Source organism: Ambystoma mexicanum, chromosome 2q (genome assembly GCF_040938575.1).
Source record: "Ambystoma mexicanum isolate Mex_15411 chromosome 2q, UKY_AmexF1_1, whole genome shotgun sequence".
Lineage (NCBI taxonomy): Eukaryota > Metazoa > Chordata > Amphibia > Caudata > Ambystomatidae > Ambystoma > Ambystoma mexicanum.
This window is the reverse complement of record NC_090924.1, coordinates 466119870-466141891: the sequence shown is the minus strand read 5'-3', so window position 1 is coordinate 466141891 and position 22022 is coordinate 466119870. Positions and strand designations below refer to the sequence as shown.

Genomic DNA, 22022 nt, shown 5'->3' with positions numbered 1-22022 from the left:
GATGACTGATCAAAAACCCTTATCCTTTTTCTTTACCAGAAAAGGATTGCTTAAGAATCCCTCCACCCATTACGGGGAGAGTTTGATAGCCCTCCCTTATGCCAATGCAGAAGGTTGCTAATTTCAATAGAAATTAGGTGCGATCCCTTGTTTCAAAAATGTTTGCATTTTGGTCATTGTTTCTGATGCTTTGGTACATTTTATTCCGAACTCCTGAATCCTCGCGGCACACATGGATCCTGAGTTTTGTGTAACCAACTGTGAACTTATCCTACCCCCAACTTTTAAAGAACATGTAAGGTGTAGTTTTGCCATTGAATCAATTGCTGTTGTGTCTCCTCTCCTCCTATGAAAGTAGCAACTGGAATATTGGCCCTTCTGTTGATTTTAAAAACTCGATTGTTGTTCCACCAGTGTGGGTTGGAAGTCTCTTACCATGAAAGTTCCACATGAGGCAGCTCTTTGGCTCAAGCCGAATGCGAGCCCCCCTGTTTCGACAGGCTCTAGCAAAACATTGCCGTAAAATATGTTCTTCAAATTGGTCTGGGTTTGTCCAGGGAAGATGTTGTTATATGCCCCACCCCCCAAAAAAGTATGCTTTTCCTAAGTGGTCTGTTATCAGACATATTCACCAAATTGGGGTGTATCTTTATCCTGCGTTCGGATTTAAGAGGTGTGGTTGCATTCCCCAAGAAACAAACATCTCTCTGGGACCAGCCACTGCACATCTCTGGGTCAGCCATTCAGCCTTCTGCTTTGGCTTTCTCTGCTATTTCCATGATCTTTAAACATGGGCCCATCATATCCAGTAGTCTATCCTGGCACCCAAGCCTCACTGTGTGAGTTAGAGGAAGGGAGTGCCGTGACCAGGAGGGCTGGCACAACCACTCGTTCTGGGATGCTGGCCTCTGAGGCAGTATACGAAGGCACCTCGGGGGGGGGCCATCACATCCCTAGCCTCGTTTTTAGGCTATCCACTTTCACCCATGGACCCTGCGGTTGTCCAAGAAGCATAGCCTAGATTTTAATAGGGGAAGCTGGAAGAGTACGTGACCTGTGACCACGAGACCATACAAACCACATGTTAGCGCTGAGTTCTGTCTGTCAGAGAGACTCAAGCTTTCGAACAGTGCTCATGGATACTGCCAGGAGCCCCGCTCACCTCAGGCTGCGGGGTCCCATTGTTGTTATAAAGAAGTCTGACTCCATACCACTGAGAGAGCTCAGTTGGAAAGCCTGACATCTCATTAGAGAACCGGGAGATACAGGCAAACTAATTCAAACATGGCAGACAGCTGCTTCCTAACCTCGGCATGCGGAGCCTCAGGTGGTACACCATGCAACCCAGACCACCTGGGTACATTGTAGCTTGTCTGAGATTTGCACAATCGCTTTTGACTCACACATCGCTTATGCCAGCCCCACACTCACAATACCCAAGCCCAGTCCCACTAGAGTACAGAATGGGAGGGAAGCAGTAGGGATGTGTGGGAGTTAGGAGACAGGCTGTAGAGGCGCAGGATAATTGGAGAGTGTAGAAGAGGACATTTCTGAGTGGCAAGGAGGTGGATGGGAGGTAGAGGGAGAGAGAGTGAAGTGTATAAGTAGAGAGCGGAGAGGAGTAGGAAAGTGGAAAGAGAGGCAGCAGAGAGGAGAAGGTTGGGCGTGGAAGGGTAAAGCAGAGGGCGGAGGAAAGTAGAGGATAGAGTGCAGGTGTAGAAGGAAAAAACAGAGAAGCGAGGATGGGAAGGAGGGAGTGAAACACACCGCCAGCGAGAGAAAGGGAAAAGGAGGATACATGTCAGTGGAAATAGGAAGGGGAGGTGGAGGAGAGTGGCTAAGAGAAATCAGAGAAAAGAGTGGGACGGGAACTAGAACAGTGAGGGGGAGATGGCGAGGAGACAAACCAAGATGAGGAGGAAGTAGGTGAAGGCCCCAGACGAGAGTGAAAAGAAGTAAATCCTGAGAAGTGGATAAAGATAAGCCTATGCAGAAGTCTAGCCCAGGCCCGACTGTTTCTCAGTCCGACAGGAGGAGAAAGCTGATAACACGCTGGAGTTCCCAGTAGCTGTAACATGCCCAGTGCTTTAGGATGATCCCTCAGACGTTACACGACCTTTTTGCGTGGGTCGTTCTCATCTCATATCTGGGATCTGAAGTTGGTGTATGGATACATTTGTCCAATGTGGTAATGTTTGGGGCGTTTTGATTGCATTTGCCCTCTGGGTGTACTATCCATCTTACTATTAATGTATGTCTGGATGTTCTGTGCCACATGCTGCATGGGTTGACAAGCGTTTGGATTAGGCTGGTGCTCTACATTAAGGGGCATCATGATTGCAGCTCCTTTGATATCTTACTCCAGAGACCAACAAGGACATATTTCTGCCTGCTCCTACTCCAAACCTGGACTCCTTGCACAGACGACTGCTCTGCCTCCTCCCTTTCATGTATGTGTGGAGACAAGTTACAGTCATACTCTTTTTGCTCAACATGTTTCTTTAAGGATAATGATTTACATTTTGCCAGATGGATTTTAGCCTTGAGAAGCCAAACCTTAACACATATCAGTAACAACTAGACCTGGTTAGAGGTGTGGTCAAGTGCCTACATTTTAGACTGGGATCAAATCCCAGCTTCCCCACTTAATCCAAGTGTGTGAATGTGGGCAATCATTTAATCTCCCTGTGCCTTATTGAACTAAATTGGGAGCCCCTAGATGTGACTCCATTGGCAGTGTACGTTGTTGATACTAGACTATACATTTGCATTCTCAAAGCTGACAATTATGGCTTGTTAACAGTGAAAATATTTTCCTTTTTGGAACACCTTCATCATTTTGAGAAATATTTCTTGTTTCCAAATGTGTGGGTCACACTGGGGATATTGGTTGCAGTTACTGTTGCTGATAGTTGAAAAGGAGCTCCAGTAAATTAAAACAAAGCGATCAGCTCTAGTTATACTTTCAGTTGAGACTGAGAGCAAAATGATTACAAAAAGACAGATGAAGCAGCACGAATAGAAACTTTTGTGGTTGAAAAATCAAGGAGAGTGTGATTTAGACAATGGAAATAAACACACGATAAGGAAAGTGACTCAATTTTTGGATATAGGATATACATTTTCCGCGGGAGTTGGTTTGTTAGGAACAGCAGTTGGTTTAATGCGTCTCAATAGCGCTTCCAGTGAATAATAACGGCTGCAGCCAAAGATATCAAAGCAAATGCTGCCAAGGCTTTTATAAAGGGAATATAGAAAGGTCATGTTCAACTGGGCTTGGCTTCCAAATAGAATGAATATATCACAATGTAATCCACAAAAAGAGCCTATTGGGTTACGAGTAACTCTCTAATATCCAATCAATATCTGGCAACACAAATAAGCGAGGAAAACCACCACCATGCCTTGAAAATCCTAGAGTAGATGTCCCTAGTAGAGGTACTTACTGTTGCTGTAGGTCTAAGGTGCCTCCCTAGATGGAGGTGGGGAGACGCCTATGTTAGGAAGGACTGCAAGAAAGCTGTCCCTATTTTAATCTTAATGACTCCTATGTTGGTATGTGGTTTTTCAAAAAAACCTAAAATACACTAAAAAGGTTATGAAGCTGAGTATCCCAAAAATGTATTCCGCCTGCTTCTTCACCAGAGGTTTTTAAAAAGGGGTGAGCTCGAGGGCTTGCGTTAAGTCACTTTCACACCCCAGCAACTTTCAACCTAATTTCATTGTAGTTTTAGAAAAATGGCACACAGGAGTATTGCTCATTTACTCCAAAAAGGGTTATTCTGAATTACTTTGACTCCGGGTGTACCGAGAATTTAAAAGTACATCCCATCTTATACATAGTTGTTTTTATGATGGAGTTTCTTTAATAGATTTTCAAAAAAGTACATTACTTGTTGTATGAAACTGAAAATGTGTGCGAATCCTCAATATTGTTTGTAAATGATTATACTTTTTGTATGCATCCTCAATGCTATCATAGAGCCTCCTGAATCTGGTTCTGTACCCATATCATTCCCTATACATTCTTCTGAGTCCTCATCATTGTTTCCGTTTTGCAGCCCAGTTGCTGGCAAAAGCAGGGGTTGGATTGCAAGCTAATCCCTCATAGCAAGCGCGGTCATTAAGTTGTCGGAGGCCTTCCAAAATATAATTGCTACGACTTATAGTGGCAATAGTTCCTCCCTTGTCTCCTGGATTGATAATTAAATCAACAGTTACTTTTGACCAATTTCCTTCAAAGATAACCTTTCTGTGTTTCCAAGATTTTGAGTTAAGCATGTGTTGTCTGTGGACATACTCGTATTGTTATTGTTCAGCTGAGGGGTGAAGTGGTGGCGAGGAGAGCTATAGGAGGGAAGATAGCGGTGCAGAACAGCAAGGGGGCGGTGCTGAGGAAGAGAGAGAGAGAGCAGAGGAGGGGATGTGGGCAAAGTGAAGGAAAAAAGCAAAGTAGGAAGAGAAAGAGCAGAGGAGTGGAGGGGGATGGGGGGTTGCCAGAGTGTAGAAGGGAGGAGGCAGACAGGAGTGAGGGGAAATGCTGCAGAGACGAAGAATGAGCAGCAGAGAGGAGGCAGAGAGAAATTGGATCAGAGGAGTAAGATACTGTTTTGTGAAACCATATACCCATCCTGTGGTCTCCGTTAAAACGTAATCCCTTTTTTTGTTTATACAAGAGGAAAAGATGGAAGTGAACTTCAACACTGTTGGAGGCGTATGTTGATCCTTTGGCTGCAACAGGTGCCATGTGACCTCACATTGAAATGAAGAACTAGCTCTCTGGTCATCTCTGGAATGGGAGCTCAGGCTGCTGGTGGGAGCTTTTTAAACATTTGATGATTCCGCACGCTAGTTTGATTACCCTTATTGTCCACTTATTTAAGAAGAAGTGAAGATTTCAAAATCTTCCTGCTGACGTCTAAACATATGTAAAGAAGCTTTTGACCATATATCGAACGCCTACTCTGCATAGCCATTGCTGAAGTGATGCCCTTTTTATCCCTTGTGTTTCTGGCTATTTATCATGCTCCAAAATGTGTAAGTCAAGTATTTGCACATAAACTACATTTCATCAGAAGGATGCCTCTGAGTGAGAAGCTTTCTGGAGATAGCTAACATAAACACAGGAGGCCTGTCAACCATGTGCTTGTTTTGAATTACAAGCCACGTGGATGCTTCATTTACATCAGAATCATGAGACCAGTTGTTCCAAACTAAAACAATTAACTGTGCCACATCATTTTGAATGTGCCTGCTTTCCAAAGATCAACAATTGTCCTTTTTTTCTGTTTCTGTAGAACTACCGGGCACTCCATCCAATCTGGTAATTTCCAACATTAGCCCTCGCTCGGCTACCCTTCAGTTTCGACCTGGGTATGATGGGAAAACCTCAATCTCCAAATGGATTGTGGAAGGACAGGTAACAAACTCGTTGTGATTCGGTTTTTATATGGATGTGCAAAGAGTCTTTTTTTACTTTCTAGCTGATGACGTCTACTTTTCTACAGAAACGTGCTACATGTTATATAAAAAAAATACATTGATGACAAATATACTCTGCACCACTGCACACTTACTACAGTGAGCTTATGGAATCACAATATTGTGGTAAAGGTGCTACAAATCATCTTAGTAGCACTTGCATTTGAAGTGTCAGGACGGAAAAGAAACCTGAATAACTTAAGGTAACTTGATGCAGCTTGGACCTCCTTCCTGAGTCCCCTTCAGGAAAAGGGAGGAAGGGAAATGTGTGCGGCACCAAATGAAGCTAATAAGTGTTCTTTCGGCTCATAGAGTCACTTAAAGAATGTCAAAATGTAGTATCCAGTCTCTCCATGGGGTGTCCTTGTCGTGGTCTTACCTGCACATCTGGACGATGACCCTGGTCTCCGTCTTCGGTTTGCAGGTTTTGCAGGATCCCCAAACCCTTTTAGATAGAGTACGTTGTTCTCTGCTTCTGTGATCAACGTTGGGCTGTGAGAACAATTAAAGGACACCTCAGGGAGGTGGAAACAATAGAGCCTCTTCCAATAAGGCTCCTGGAATTGGTACTTCAGGGTAGGACTTTGAAAGGCTCCTGGCCAAACCCCTTGTAGCCCTCACCTTTAATAATATCCTCCTTGGCCGCCAGTGAGATTGCACCATCTCTTGCCTCCTCCGACCGGTGCTCATTTCCTCACCGGCCCAGGTTGGGCATCAGAGACTTTGCCTTTCCTTCTAGGGGTACCTGTTCACCGCCTCAGATCTTGTAGCACTAGCTCCATCTTTAGTTCCTCTCGCTTGGCAATGGCTGGTGTGGGCCTTTAGCTCTCCTCCAACCACACCTCTCTCTTTCTCTCTTGAGAAGATCGGGTCGCTTCCCACCTCCTCTCAATTTTCCACCATCCGAGGTCAATGCCCTTTGTCCCTGGTGTAACATTCTGCCTCCAACTGCCTGGCTATATCTCTGACAGCCTCTTCCAGACTCCCCCTCCATCTCCAATGGTTTGCCTCCCCCACACTCCACTAACTGCTCTCCCCCTGCTGGTAACTCTCTTTTCTTCCAACCGCGTACACTCCGCAACAACACTTCTTTGATGATACAATTCTCCTGGTCCATCCTGGTCCACTCCCAAGTAACCCTCCTCTTCCTGAAGACACCTCTCTGCTCTCCAATATATACTATACTCTCCATCCAGCTTCTAGCTCTAACCTTCTGTTCTCCTACTCTCCAACACATTCCTTCCATCAACTCCTTTTTGAACACCCCACACTGCCAACTTAGGTGGCTGCACTACATAGTAGGATCCCTCCTCCCCTGTTATGATTCTCAGGGGTGGACTGGGAGTCAAAAGAGGCAGTGGACATGTTTTTCAAAGTGGCCCCATGTTACACAGTGTGAGCAAGCTCTCTCCCCAATATTTGACAATAAAATAGGTAACCACACAAAAGAGGCCTGTGATGCCCGGAGCTCCCTGTAGGCCAGTCCTCCCCTGGTGATGCTTACTGGTATTGAGCACACCTGTATAGTGAGGGCTGGGCTTGGCTGTTATTGGCCCCTGGACCGAGCGTCATGTGGTTTGGAAGGGGCAAATTTGAGGTTATCTAAAGGCCTGCCAACATTTTGGATTTCAGTAGGTCTGTTGGCAGGTCTGGAGTGGCCCTTCCTTCCCCCAGAAGTCCTGGTGTTATTCCCTGTGTGAGTCTTGATTCCTCTACTTTGCCAGCATTAACCTCTGAAGTCAGAAAATGTCTTGGTAGGCCGAGAAGGCTGTGTGCTACGTTTAATCCTCCTTTGTCATGGGGAACTTGCAAGTTTATAATACTCTTGACACGGAGAGAAGGCAGTGTGTTCCTTTCCATGTTCACTCATTCTGTGGGATTCACCCTCACACTGTTCAGATGTGGCTTTGTAACCATGTGATTTCTTTCTACAGACTGTACATGCATGAGTCATGCCGGAAATGTCTTCCCCTGCACTGTACGGTACAACGTCCTTTCATCGCAAGATGTTTTTTTGCAGGTTTTTTTTACCGTGAATTTTTCAACGGAAACAAACTCATCTAATTTTTTAGGGAGGTAAGGGAAAAAAAGAAAAACGCAATGAGTTTTTTGTTGAAAAATCTGCAGTAAAAAAACATCCTGCAATGAAATTACATAGAACCCACTATACATGCCGGACAAAATTTCTTTCCTTGCTTGTCTGTTATTCTTAAGGATTGTAATACTGACACTTGGTCAGGCAGTATTAGCACTGGAGTTATTACCTCTGGCTGTAATACCGCCAGATTACAAGTGGTGCTTTTGTGGCGTAAATCCCCATTTCATCTATGGACTCCATTGGGGATTTTTGGCAGTATTACCTCCGGTGGTATCACTGGATGGTAATACCACCATATTTTGGAGGTAAAGTGGAGGAGTTTCCTTCGGAGGTAAAACCAGCAAACTTGTAGTTTGGGGGTAAGGAAAAAATGGAGGTACAAGAATTTACCTCCACTCTATCCCTGCACCATTAAACTCGCACTTAGCCCCAAGTCTCTTATTTCCCTTGTGTGCTTACTTAATCTTCCTTTCGCATCCCCCCCATGGTTTTCAAAAAAATGGAACACTCTTCAACAGCATTGAACCTCGCTGCTCTGGATTAGGCAGGAAGGAGTTTGGAACCCACACTTTCTCATTTTCAGGAGTCCACTCTCGTGTCACATTCGAGGAGGCAATATTGTCTTTTGAAGAGTGAGCTCAGATTTCAAAAACCTCTCCTGGACACCTTACATTACCTACTTTGCTGCTAAAAGAATAAGAGTGAATGATTGGGCTATTTTAGAAAAAGGCTTTTGTGTTTATGGTGCAGCCCTTTGCCTGGCTCTAGGGTTTTCTGGTGAGGTAACTGAGCGGGTCAACTGCCTACCCAAGCTTGTGGATAATTGGCCTGTGGACAAGTCACATGAGATCAGTTAAGATCGTCGTCCCCTTATACACAATATCTCCCAACAGTTACAGCTGGAAACAAAATGACACCAGCAATAGACGTCTCCCCCATGTCCAAAAAGGAGTATTTTGTGTATTGCTGTCAAAGGAGGCTTCATGGAAGCTGCTCTTTAAGAAAGTTGAGCCCCATCTCTTCAGCAGTACTGAACTATGGGGTGGGGAAACTATTTACCAAAGGAAATCAAATTCTCTAAAATGGATAGCGGGTTCCTGATCAGTTGTAAGAGGAACTTTGCAATTTCCCCCAGTTCTTGCTTTGCGGTTCTGTCCAAAAAGCAGGGGTACCCCACAGTTTCTTGTGGTACTCGCTTCGGAAGCCTGTGTTAGCATCAGAGATATGCAATGATTTTTTTTGTAGCACTCACTCCCCGAATACGTCCGGAAAACCAAGCATTTATTTATTTAATTTCTTTATCTAGCGCAAAAGACGAGAGCCCGTGGGCATGGGGGCGCCAAACAGTACAACATGCATAAAACAGAAAAAGAGGCAACCGCGGGATACACCTGTTTGGTTACTAGATCAAGAAATTAGCAGAACTGTGCTGTCTTCAGGCCCTTCTTGAAAACAGAAAAAGATAAGCATACTCTGAGCTGGAGAGGAAGCTCATTCCAGAGACTCCATACCACATTGTTTGCCAAGAATCATATAGCAGAAAGGACACTGTGTTTGTTTCCCGACAGTGAGATCCAGAAAAGCTCACGTAGTTAAACACATTAAAATACTTAAACCCACTCACTTAAAGGGTTCTCTACCACGCAGCACGTCCTCTAGCTCGGAAACAGTTCAACACAAAAAGTGAAATCTTAGATGACTGGTTAAAGCCTTTGTCTAGGTACAAACTACTATACACAACACAAGCGAACTAATGAGCTCTAACCAATTAGAGCACATCACTCATCACCTGCAAACCAACACAGGGAGTCCAACCTCTAGGCAGGGGTCACGTTTTCAGTCTGGCAGTCTGGGTGTTTGCGGTAGGAGCTGCCAGCAGGCGTTTGGTGGAGATTGTAAGAAGGAATTTATAGGAGCAAGGACTTTGGAGGAGCCTGGAGAAACAGTTAAGGCAGGAGGGATTGGAGCGAGTCTTAGAAGCGGAAGTATAAAAACATCAGGAGGTGGTGGAGAGAGAGTTTGAGATGTTGGTAAAGAACATCAACAGGATATGGAGAGGAAATTGGAATAGGTGGTGATGGCACATCGGTAGGAGCTGGAGAGAGGCTTGGAGAAGGTGGCAAATGAACATCAGGTGGCTAGCAAGACCCTAGCAAGAAAGATCAGGAAGGGTTGAGATTGTGTGCTTGGCCCAACCCAGGAAGTACGGATGAGGCCTCGATTTGAAGGGGACAAATCTACGGTGGGAGGGGGAAGAAGCATGCAGTGTGGAAATGAGGAGGAGTAGGATCTGAGCATGAGTAAAGAGGTGGTGAAGAGGGCTGTCAGGACCTAGAAGGGTCTGGTGGCAAGGCTCTCAAGTCAGCTTGGGAAAACTGGGGAAGGCCAGCCAGTTGCCTCTGTTTCAGCCTGGCATATAAGCTCACTTACTACCTTCAATGATTGGTAGAGATTCATTGATGTCTACAAGATGCATCAGAGGTGGTTGTAGCCCACTGATAGCTCAAGCAGACCAGGAGTCATCCAGGGAAGACATCGTTTAAACCATGATTGATGGGAAGATTCTGAACCCTGTGAACTTGTTCTGGTCATCTGGAACCTGAAGATACTATCCTACCCCTTGAGTTTTCTACTTTGAGTTTCACCCAGGAGGGAAAACCTTTGCCTTGAAGAAAATCCTTTTTGATCTCAGAAATTGTGTTCAGCATCTTTTTGGACCCCACTGGTTATAGATCTGTTCTTGGTATCATTCTAACTATAATGTTCCTGTGCCATTCCCTGTTTATTTCTGTATTGTGACCAAGTCCTCTGCCTTTGTTTGTGGATGTGGCGATCCCAGGGGTCGTCAACTGCATTGTGATGCAGGGCCTGGAAGATCTCCAAAGAAAATTCCCAAGACGCAAACCAAATTCCCTCACGTCCAAGCAGGCTACTGTGAGAAGCGGTGCACCTGCCAGACCCCCATCCCTTTAAAGGTTTTAAAGGGTTTTCCCTTGCTGTGTCTGAAGCACTATTGTAAGGGTCATTCCGATATGGTCCCGATGTGGGGCTGCCAAGAGAAAGAAAAACATATGAAATCCTTACAAAGACGGGCTACCCTTGTGGTTGTATGTTGAAGGTGCATGGAGAATAATGAGTGCAGCTACTGTCAACCTTTCGGGGAGTGCACAATGGCGCTCCACTCTGCAGCGGCCCAAACATGCGTAGGTAATCCAAAATCATCTCTGTGCACTGTGCAACGCTGCAGAAACCGATTGCACACGGGGAATATGTACCAGAGAGCCACTGATCCAATCAGGTTCTATGTCCAACCAGTGTTCCCACTGCCCAACAAGTTTGGTCTTACGTAGTTAGACCCTAAGCTGCTCAACGATATCAGAGAGCCAAGGGCTGGAAGGTTTGCTTGTAGGTTTGAACAGGGATAAGGGTCAAAGGGAATCAAGGGATGCAGAGATAGAAATGTTTCAGTTTCATCATTTATTCGACATACGTCATAAAATGCAACAAATACATAAAAACAATTCATCACACCTCATATCCCATATGATGTTAAAAGTATTATCCAAAATTACTACATTTGAATTGTTGAGTGTACATAATTCATTATGGTCAATTTAAACACACAAAAAGTAAAGTGCAATAGATGAACTTATTAGATAAACCATTATAAAAATCACATCTGGTAGTTCCAGACTCTCAGGCTAAGCTAATTCATGTGTGCTTTTTCCTGCAGAGCCAAGCCATGTGTATATATATATATATATATATATATATATATATATATATATATATATACGCGTTAACTTTTGTGGGAGTGCCAGGTTGAATGGCGGCTGCATATTGTTGTGTCGTGATGTGCTGCACACATTTTTGAAATAAAATAAAGAAGAAATGGGAAACAAACTGGTGTCCTGACTTGAGTGAATAAAACCCTGTAAGGAGAGTGCTCCTCAACGACTGGTGGTCTGTCAGTTTTGGAAGAAAAAAAAATAAATATATATATATATATATATATGTATATATATATATATACTTCCACATTAATGACAGTCGTTTCATGCGCTGTTGTTTTACATGATAAGAACGCTTCATTGATAGTTCGGACACCATATCCAACAAGAATGGGTTTCACATATATCATTCTCAGGTATCCGTATTTGGGACACAGAAACAAAAATGCTGCGCCGTTTCACGGTTTCGGAGCAATGCAACGATAGATCTGAATGCTCCCGATTCCATCATGTTTTAAAGAACCGACCGGCAGACTTCCCATTCTAAATCTAATATATGTTGCCTATTGCGGTTGGTGGATGGCCAGATATGCTCCATAACAAACCTCTAGTGTTAACGCTCCGTACATGTGTGCAAGCTCAGAATCCTGATATTGCATTTTCATTTGATTATACATATGGTGTTTATAAGTGTTTTTCATGACACCTTTAGTTGTGTCATTTATGCATATAGGTTCTTCCCACAGATCGCCAAGGTCTAAAAGAAAAAGAGTTGATTTGATGTGCAGGCGCCAGCTTGAGAGAGGGCATCAGTAAGTGCCTCTCTGACCATACTCGCAGCCAGTATAAAACTGGCCTAATGGCTACTCCATGTTTTATGCTATGGCAATTAATGCCCATTTAGAATGGAGACCATAGGCATTCCTTTTGGCAGAAACAATCATTTTCTGAAGATGGTATTTTCAATTCTTCCTAGTTTATCAATCTTCATATATGCCCAGATCTCTGAGCCATATATGGTAGCTACCTTGGCTATATATAAGTAGAGAGTCAATCACCTGTCAGGCTCTATTTAACACATGCTTTGTTTTCACTTTGGAGAGCAATTATTTATTTTACCAAAGATAATGGCGCCCCAGCTAAAAATAATTTCTCCCAAAATGTGGATCTGGGAACACTGTCAAATAAATGCACACTTTAGGTCCACAAATAGCACATATAATTTCATCATCCTCCGTACAACATATTTGTTAATGAGTAGTAAGAGGCTAAAGCACTGGTGGTCAATGGTAGATACCCTACATTGGAACCCTGCTTGTAGATAGTCAATAGCCTCAGCCTCCTCAATCCACTTTAATGAACGATCTAAGAGGATTTTATCGTAACTTTTACCTGCAGTGTCGAATAGCGCGATGGGACGATAATTGGCAGGGTCATCCGTGCCCCCTTCTTATTAAATCTGTATTATTTCTGCTTGCACCAAGGGCTTGCGGACCATTTAGGGACTATTAATGGCATTAAATAATGTTTGGAAAAAGGCATCCAAATCGTAATTTCATTTTTATACACATTCACTAGAATTGTATCCACACCTGGCACACTACCCCCTTTCTGGGCACCCAGAGCCAACCTAATCTCTTCTGCAAGAAGAAGAGTGGAGAACTAAACAATGGAGCAATGTTACTGGGTACAAATGCCAAACTGGTCTCTTCATACATGGATCTAAAGTTTTTTCAACCATTTGTCTTCACAAATACTTGCAATGATGGAATGCTCTGTTGCAAGTGCCTGACCCCATCAACATCCAAAGCTTGGTGTTATTTCCCTCAATCCCTCATGGAACTCTCCATTTTGCCTCTGCATATAGTTTCTTCTTTTGGGCAATTATTTTTTTATATCTGTGATGCAGATGTTGAATATCTTCCCTAGCGTGATTATCTATGTTCTTAATATAATTAATAAGTGTCTGCTTGGCTGCCCTACATTCCTTATCATACCATGCATTTCATTTTATACTGATGTTTTCTATCTGTGCAGCCGTCTTGGTAACCAGAAGGTATATAGTGCCAGGCAATTCCCCATAGAGTCTCATTATCTCATCCTCATTGGTAACCGCACCACTAAGAATCTGTTCCAATGGTGGTAGGGTTGCAGAATACATTCTTGGAAGGATCTTATCTAGTTCTAGTTTCTCCACTTAACTGTTTTCCTTGCAGGACCATCGATCCCCAGGGGAGTATTTCCATCTATATATCTTATCTCTGGTCTCCTGTGCAAGAAGTAAGGGTTGCTGATCACTTTTAATTCTTTCTAATACCTGAAGTCTTTTGACCAGGCTCCATTTATCAACATAAATCAAAATATAATCAATGTTCATTGCGTTGCCACCCGAGACAAAAGTTGGTAATGATGGAGTATCATCAGGGGTTCTCCCATCACAGGCACGCATTTCCAAATGTAGGAACATACGCTGAACACCAGTAGCGTGCTCATATTTCAGCTTGCGGTAGGTTGAACCTAACTTTGGAATATTCCGAGCCTCGCCTCCCTCTTGCGTAATACCTTCAGAAAGAAGAGAGGATTCGAACTGAAGGCTAAAATTACCAACATAATAGCATGCAGTATCTTTTGAAGAAGGATTGCCTTTTCCCAATTATATGTTTTGCACAAAGGATAGTGTTCATGCCATTATTGGAGGTTGGTCTGTTGTAGATATTCATGATTAATAATGTGGGTCCTGAATTCGAACTGATCACGGAATGTTGTAGGTCCGGCGAGCCAGTGTGTGTCTCGCTGATTGAGTCACACAATCAGTATTTAACCCAGATCACGAGACCCCCGGAATTGCAATGGTTTTATAGCCCTGTATGTGAAGAGGTTTGGTTGCCCAGGTCTCTGAAAGCAGATAATGTCAAACTGTCTGGTCTGCTCACATCATTATCTATTCGATTGTTTTGCAGCCCGGCTATGTTCCACTCACATCTCTGATGTTATTACTAGGATGAACAATTATTTCCTGGCAATGTGTTTCTGTACTTATATCATTACTGGCATAGGTGATATTTCCCTCGGGATGGGTTTCTTTACTTTTTTTCCAGTCAGTCCACTCCCTCTAGCCCTTCTCCCACTGATCTATCGGAACCCTGGCCTCGGATGCAGTCTGATAATGTATTACTAATAGTACCACGGGCAGAGGTGTTGCCAGAAGGATGACTCATTCTGTGACATTTTGCAGGGGCAAGTCCTCTTAATAATATACTGGTGGACAAAGGGGGATAGGTCCTATATTCAATTGCCAACAGACCCTGTACAAGATGGGGATCTTTCCGCTTGCGTCCGATATAATCAAGCTCTGAGTTTATCACTGGGTTCCTAGGACAGTGGACAATATCTTCCCATATCACTGAAATACACCCTCTCACATGTCAGAACCAGAACTAATGTTGGGACTTGTTGGTAAGCAGTACTATGTCTTCATAGGAGCCACTACGTATTCTAGGAACATTATACATAAAGATAAAGTTCCCCAAAGATCTGCTTTTTAATCGATCATTCCCTTTAGTTAGTGTGGTATTTTCCTATAGGGATGCATATAATTCACTGTCCTGCTACCTTTTATGCTGGACATAGCTGATATTCCCAGTAGTCGTTGGTGTTACCTGCTTATTAAGGTCAGGAGTGCACACTGCTGAACGATTGTTTCCCAAACTTTGTATAAGATTAGATTTGTGTGGGTCCTGTATGTCACTATCCTTGCTCCTAGTAGCGGGCAATTCAAGGTGCAATTAGTAGTATTTGTTCTTGTGCGGGGTGTCACTATTTCTGGGCAAAGTGGCATTTTGTGTGTCCTTGTTTCTGTATAAGTGACTTAACACTACATTGCCCAGTTGCCTCACCACCCCAGCTAACCCTACAATGATACCTTTTAACTCATCAGGTTTAGCCCACATGTGATCAAGGGAACGTGCACACTGTGGTCCTATACCACTGATACCATGACGAGTGGTCTGCGAAGTATCACGTTCACCTTCAGACTGACATTTATCCTCCATTCCACGAGCAATCCAACTTGCCCCACTCTCCGTTATCGAAGTAGTAGTATTTTCCACCACACTTGTTGCGGGCAGAGTGAGTAACAATATTAGTTCCTACACAAGAGGTATTATCATACTTCTCAGCCATGTTAACATCAAGTTCTATATCTGCTACAGTACTTGCTGAAGCACAATCACCAGATGCATTCAAAGAACTCAAAGGCTCAAATGTATTAGATATAGCTAGGCTGCTGATAATATACCCATCATCTGCTTCACGCGGCTTACCAATGATAAGCTGCATTAAGTTCTGTGCTGGAAGATTACCCACCGCTTGATTGACTGAACGTGTGAACTTCCACTGGGATATGATCATTTCTGCCTACGAGCTGTTGCTCAAGCCTTGGTGCTTCAAAGGCCTCCAAGTCATTCCTATTGGTGGTAACGGTTTTAATCCACTTGCCATTGCTATTCTCCGTTTTCTCTACGCCCGTTTTGTGACAATCTGTAGGGGCTAACGGTGGGTGCGCTATACCATCCCCATTGATGCAATTCCTTGCTGCAGACCATTTTAGTACGGGCTCCTCCTATTTGCGTACCATCATCTTGCAAAGACCCCAGCAAGCACCCAATTTCTTTCATTAATACCATGGCTTCCTCAATTGGTTTAGCAACTAAATGTGAATGTTTGCAGTCCAGGTGCCGGGAAATGCTCACTGATGCTTTCCATAATGGAATGAGTGCAAAACTACTCTATAAATTAAAACGAATGAACAGTACGCAATTAAACTATGTGAGCTATACTATCCATGAAACATATACATGCTATTATGTAAAATATGTGCAACTATTTTAAAGCTGTCTAAGTAAAACTTTGTAATAAAAAGATAGTAGTTTTTAAAAGGGTCAAAGGGGTTTAAAAGCATAGAACTTTCTAATAAACATATGCAGCTAAATAACTTGCTAGAATAAGTTAATCGGCAAGTTTTATATGTGTTGTTTGGTCTGTATGGTTTAAGAGGCGGTCATACTCCACCAGCAGTATTGATAGGCTTCACCATCACTGAAAGAGATTCCACGGGCAAACAAATGGCTGCTGTCATCCGAAAAGGTACTTGGTCGTTTTTCCATGTTTATGGTGGCCATTTTTTAATAACTTTTTCTTTCAATTTTTCCATTTTGACGGGATATGTGCTTGCCTACCGTTGGAATCAAAAACATTTAAAAAAAAAAATTCATCTGCACCCCAGGAAATCTAGCTTCGCCTTGGGTCTACCAAAGCTCGGGCTGGTGGGTTACATGTCCGCCCCGCCGAAAGTTATATTTTGCTCCCACAAGACACACAGAGCAAGATACAGAACAAGTCAAAAAGAATAGTTTTCTGCTGAGATACAGTACCTAAGATACAGTGTCACCAAAGCGCCCGATATCCAAGTTCCAGGAAGTAATAAAGTGCAAAATGCAATGCAGTATGAGATTATTACTCACACCTCCGAACAACTCCAAACAACAGGGTCTTGGTGCAGGCATCGCCGTCGGCTAAGTTGCAGACCTTTTTTCATAGTTAGGATTGGCAGCTCCTAGGTCCTCGCATCCCCCAGACTCCTGCAACTCCAAATTACAGGGCGCACCGTTGGCGCGGCCTTCGCCGCAGGCTTTTTTAAAGGCAGGATTGGCGACTCCTGTGACCTAGCACCCTTCGGACTTCCGCAACTCCAAACAACAGGGTGCGCTCTTGGCCAGGCTTTGCCGCGTGCTCGGTTGCAGGCCTTTTTTAAAGGCAGGATTGGTGGCTTCTGGGTCCTAGCATCCTCCACACTCCTACAACTCAAAACAACAGGGCTTATCATGGAACAAATTATGGGCAGAATCAATATCATTAGTGGGAAAATGAGAGAAGTCTGATAAATGTGACAAAATAGAGTCTACCAGAACAAATTGATAAGATGTAGAAAGGGGTACATGCAAGAGAGGCAGGTGATGAAGGAATAACGGAGGTGGAAAGGAAAAAGTGATCAGCAGGGGGAAGGGTGTGAGCTTGAAGAGGCACAATGACATTAAAGCCAGCAAAGATGAAGACCAGGTCGATGACCCCACCTTTAACGTGTGTAGGAGGAGAACAAAGTAGAGGGATATTGTACAAAAGATTAGAGAAGCTAAAAGAGCAGGAGGAGGGGTCAGGGCGAGCAAGAGGAAGATGAATATTAAAGTCACTAAGGACAATAATGGGAGAGGCAGGAATGGAGACTAAAGATAGAAGAGATTCAAAGTCATCGCAGAAAGACACAAGAGGTATGATATATAGCCAGCAGAGTTACAGAAAGTGGGAAAGAAAAAGAAACAACATGAAATTCAAAGGATAGGAAGGATGGAGGGGAACAAGTGAATGGAGCAGGAGACCAGTGAGGGTGAACGATCAAACCGGCCCCACCACTAGGATGGCCAACTCGAGGAGAATGGGAAAGGGAGGAGCAGACCTAGGTTAGAGCTGGTTGAGTGGCATAATCAAGCTGGCGAATCCAAGTTTTGGTGATGCAGAAGAAATAAAAGTTAAAAGAAAAGAATAAGTCAAGTTCAAGATCAGTTTTAGAGACAATTGAGTGTTTTTTCCAGAAGCCTAGACTAATAGGCTTAGGGAGAGAGTCATGAGGAGTGGGATAGATAATATATGAATAAGATGTAGGAGAAGAGGCCTGTAAAGTCAGTCTTGGAAATAAGAACAGGAATGTTCATTGTAAAAAGATAAGACAAGAAACACAAAGACAGACAGGAGGAATAATGCATTGTGAAACTTATACAAGGTTCAACATGACCACTGTAAAAGAGATAGGAGGCAGGCAACCGTTGCAGACTGGGGCAAACAGGGAATGATGTTGCCCTTGGGAAGGACCGCCCTTGGAGAATGACGCCCGGGAAGCAGGTGATTTCAGGGAGAGTGGAGAGAGGCATTAGCAATGTGGTGGAGAGAAGTATTGGACAGGAAGTACAGAGAGGTATTGCAGAGGAGGTTGAGAGAGGTATTGGTGAGTGACGTTGAACAGCAGGCTAGAGTATTAGATAGGAGTGGGCACGATCGCATAGCGTAGATGTAAGGAGGAAAGTGGGGAACTGGCGTAGAGCACGCCAGAGAGGAGGAAGTGATAAGGAACCGTCAAGAATGGAGCTGAAAGGAGAAGGAGAAAGGTGGGTGGAGGAAATATCGAGGCGGAGTGGGTGTGAGAGAATGCTCTTGGGAAGTAGAGAGGAGGAGAGGATCTCACAAAGAGGCCCCAGAAAGAGAGAAGGTGGGAGAGAGATCGAGAGAGAGAGAGTGTATCCTACTGGGAGAGGAGGCGGTGTACCAAATGACCTCCTAAGGGTGAACCCAGAATTCGTAGAGGTATTGGCTTGAGCCTACGAGTAGAGTAGAAGGGACAGTCCATAGCAGATAAGAGGTGCATTGCAGGTCCCCTTAAGTGGGCAAGAATGGCAAACTATTGAGGAGAGCAGTAAGGACAGGGCCTTTGTTGAAAAAGGCCAGGTCCCTGAGATTGGAAGGTGGCAAGAAAGGCAGGGACAAGTCTCTAAATCAGCTTAGATTGCTGGGCTTGTAATGGAAGCCTTGGGGTCTGTTTACAATACATATCTTCCAGTTGCAATCCCCATCCATTCACGGGTCTAGCATGCAGGAGCTAATTGGCCTAGAGACCCTGGAACAAACCAGGTTCGAGGACAAGAAGCAGAACATTGGCATTCTTTGCCTGAAGAACAAGAAATTAAGTGTCTGGGACACTCAACATCCCAGGACTGTGAGAGACTGCAATTTGACTATCCATTGAGACTTAAGCTGCAGTTCTTGAGGAAAAGCCATACTGATGTTATTAAACATATGGGTTGTCTTTACTTACTTCGCTCCATCATTGTAGGTATTTCTGTTAAACCTTAGTTTAACGTTATATACGGGTCTCTGCCTCATGTTAATCTTGCTGGGCTTCATCCCAGTTATTTATAGTGTTTATACAAGTGGCCAAAGCCAGCAGCATAGTGCTTCAGAGAACTGCACCTGAACCATTAGATTTCATTTTTTCATTAGCTTCTGCAACTTGGAATGTTGGCTATATTATGGTCGTATCATTGTTTGAGGACCCCTGGCTCTTTTTCATTATACTTGCCTTTTCGATAGCGTATTTTTAGTCTGGGTTTGGTTCGAGCTTTCTCAAGCCCATTTATTCAGCCAGGTTTAAGTTGCCATTGCAGACTGCAAGTCTTTTTCTTTTAGTGCTGGCTATTAGGTGGCACTGAAAGCGCTGCCAATCAATTAGGAATTGAAGATAGGAGAGAGCTGAGATGTGGGCAAGGGAGACCGCCCTGGGGTGATTTTTTATTTACCAACACATTGGCCGTCTTTGGCCTTGCTAGACCCTATTCCCACTTAATCCATGCCCCTCCTTGCACACAACACATACCATGGGTTCTCATTGAGCTAGCTCAATGAAGCAGTAACATCAAACATTGTTCTGTAGATGGCCTGCCAGTTTTTTTTTCAAGGCAGTGTTCTGAAAGTTAATGACTTAATTGCAGCTATAAATGCACTACTGGTGCAGTTGAAATGTTGTATCCAAGTGTACCTTCAGCCACTTCAATTGTAAGCAGAATGGGTTTCCTCACATCTAAAGTCCTGCTAAAAGAAAAAGCATTGGCAAAGTAAACAGTTGTGGCTTGTGTATAGGCATTTGCCAGGCACTGCTCTCATTCTCAAATACTTGCACAATTTTCCAGCTGTTGCTGTCTTATGGCCATGCAGTACCAGTATGGCGGTACCTAGCAAATCTCTACCCCTTGCCTACACAAAAGCCAACACTGTTGGTTTTACCAATTATTGTATTACAGAGATATTGGTTTAGTACCAGGGGCCAGTCAGTTGCACGTCTTCCGTGCTGATCATCCGATGACAGTATTCTCTTAAAGTAAATAGTAAATAACCTTGTCCCACTGGCTATGGCTACCTTCAGGTGTGGCCACTGCTTTTTTGGTTCTCTCCACAACTCTCCTGAAGTAGAATTTGCCCCAGCCCCTCTACCGTATTGTTCTTCCTTCATTCCTTCGGTGGCGCACTTCTGTTCCCATGACAATCCCGCCAATTAACTGGGTTAATCTGCAATATTACCACAGAAAGATGAAAACAAACCGGTTCAAATAGGCCTCTCTCGTCTCGGAGGCAAGACTACACGGAGCAACACAGGTTCGATCCCCGGGTCCGTGTTTAGAAACTTCTGTATATTCAGCGCATTATAATGAACCTATCCTATCATATTGCTAGCCCTCACCAAAGTGTACAAAGGCCCACTGGGTCCTCCTTCACCCTCCCCATCCCTACTCTAATGTCAAACCTCCCCTTTCGTTCCCCCAAATGTCATTATGAGCGCTGTTCTCTTTTGCATTCCCGGTGGAGTATCACAGAAATCGCTTGCATGAGCAACACAGTGGCAGTTTTTCATTTCTGAAGAGCCTCAGCGCTGCAATGCACCTTGGGAGAGATATACACTTTTCTAAGACTGGGGCACCACTTGATCTGTCAAATTAGAAGAAAGCTACTGTGCCTGCACAGATTTACACAATGCCACCAAAAGGTACATCTGCACCACTTTGTGCCCAACTTGTTTCTTATTTGGTATATATATGTCCTGCGGTTCTCACTCTGCGTGGGTCTTGAATGATGATGACACGTTTTCTCTATGGGAAAAGGACTGGGCGTGGTCAGAAAAACACTTTTTCTCCACACTTAATAACTTTTTTAACGTTTGACAAATGTACCTCAAATTGTCTAGTTTAAGGGGGCTGTGGCAGGCAGTTTTTGGGGAACACTTCAGCCACATCTATCCAGTGAGTCAAAAGTTATAAGCAATAGAATGTTCACAAAAAGTCATTCATTCATAGGTTTGACCTTAAAAACAGGGCAGTGATGGTCGCCTTATAACAAATATATAAACCATTGCAGGCCGTTCCTGCAAGGATGTGCCTGCATGGACAATCTCCCATCCTGATTGTGGTTTGGTGGTGCATTCTGCCCTTGTCAAAGATATTGCCATGCAAGAACTGTGCCCCGTGGCATCTCGGGCATCCCACCAGTCAATTGCTAACAATTACTGCCTGGATAGCCAGACGTGAAGAAACAAACTTTTGGCCAAGTAGTGCTCCTGCATTATATATTTTATTTGGGTGTTGAGGTTAATGGACCACACTCAGATGCTTCGACAGAGTATTGGAAATGTCGATGCCAGTTGAGTGTGAAGCATTTCTGTAGTATCAGTCAGATAAAATGTTATGAACGGCTATAATCATTAATACATTGGGTTTGCGCTGGGCAATTAAAGTGTTTAGGGGTAAAAGTGGTGGGGTGGTAAGAGGCAATCAATGGAATGGGAAGAAAACATTAGACACGTGCAGACTATTTTACAGCGCCAATGTGAGGGCACCATATGTTCATAGAGTTAAAGAATAATAGCTTTCAATTTGCATAAGTGTTTTATATGGCAGGCCCCAATGAGACCCCTCCTGGATAGATCACTGCCATTTGCTTTAATGTCGCAGATCATAGAATCGAGATCACATATTCACGCCATTTAGATTAGTTCGGAAATGAATGCTACTTTGAGCGGTTGATTTCTGCAATGTTTTATGCCCTAGTCCCCGCTGTTG

The 22022-nt window shown here is 43.8% G+C and overlaps 1 protein-coding gene across 1 annotated transcript in view; it reads left to right on the top strand.

The window, feature by feature from the left end:
- SDK1 (sidekick cell adhesion molecule 1) overlaps positions 1–22022 on the top strand; it is a 2988580-nt gene that overhangs the window by 2347670 nt on the left and 618888 nt on the right. The window contains exon 22 of the mRNA XM_069647588.1: positions 5298–5419. Within this exon, the coding sequence (XP_069503689.1) occupies positions 5298–5419 (122 nt within the window). The remainder of the gene's footprint in view (positions 1–5297; positions 5420–22022) is intronic.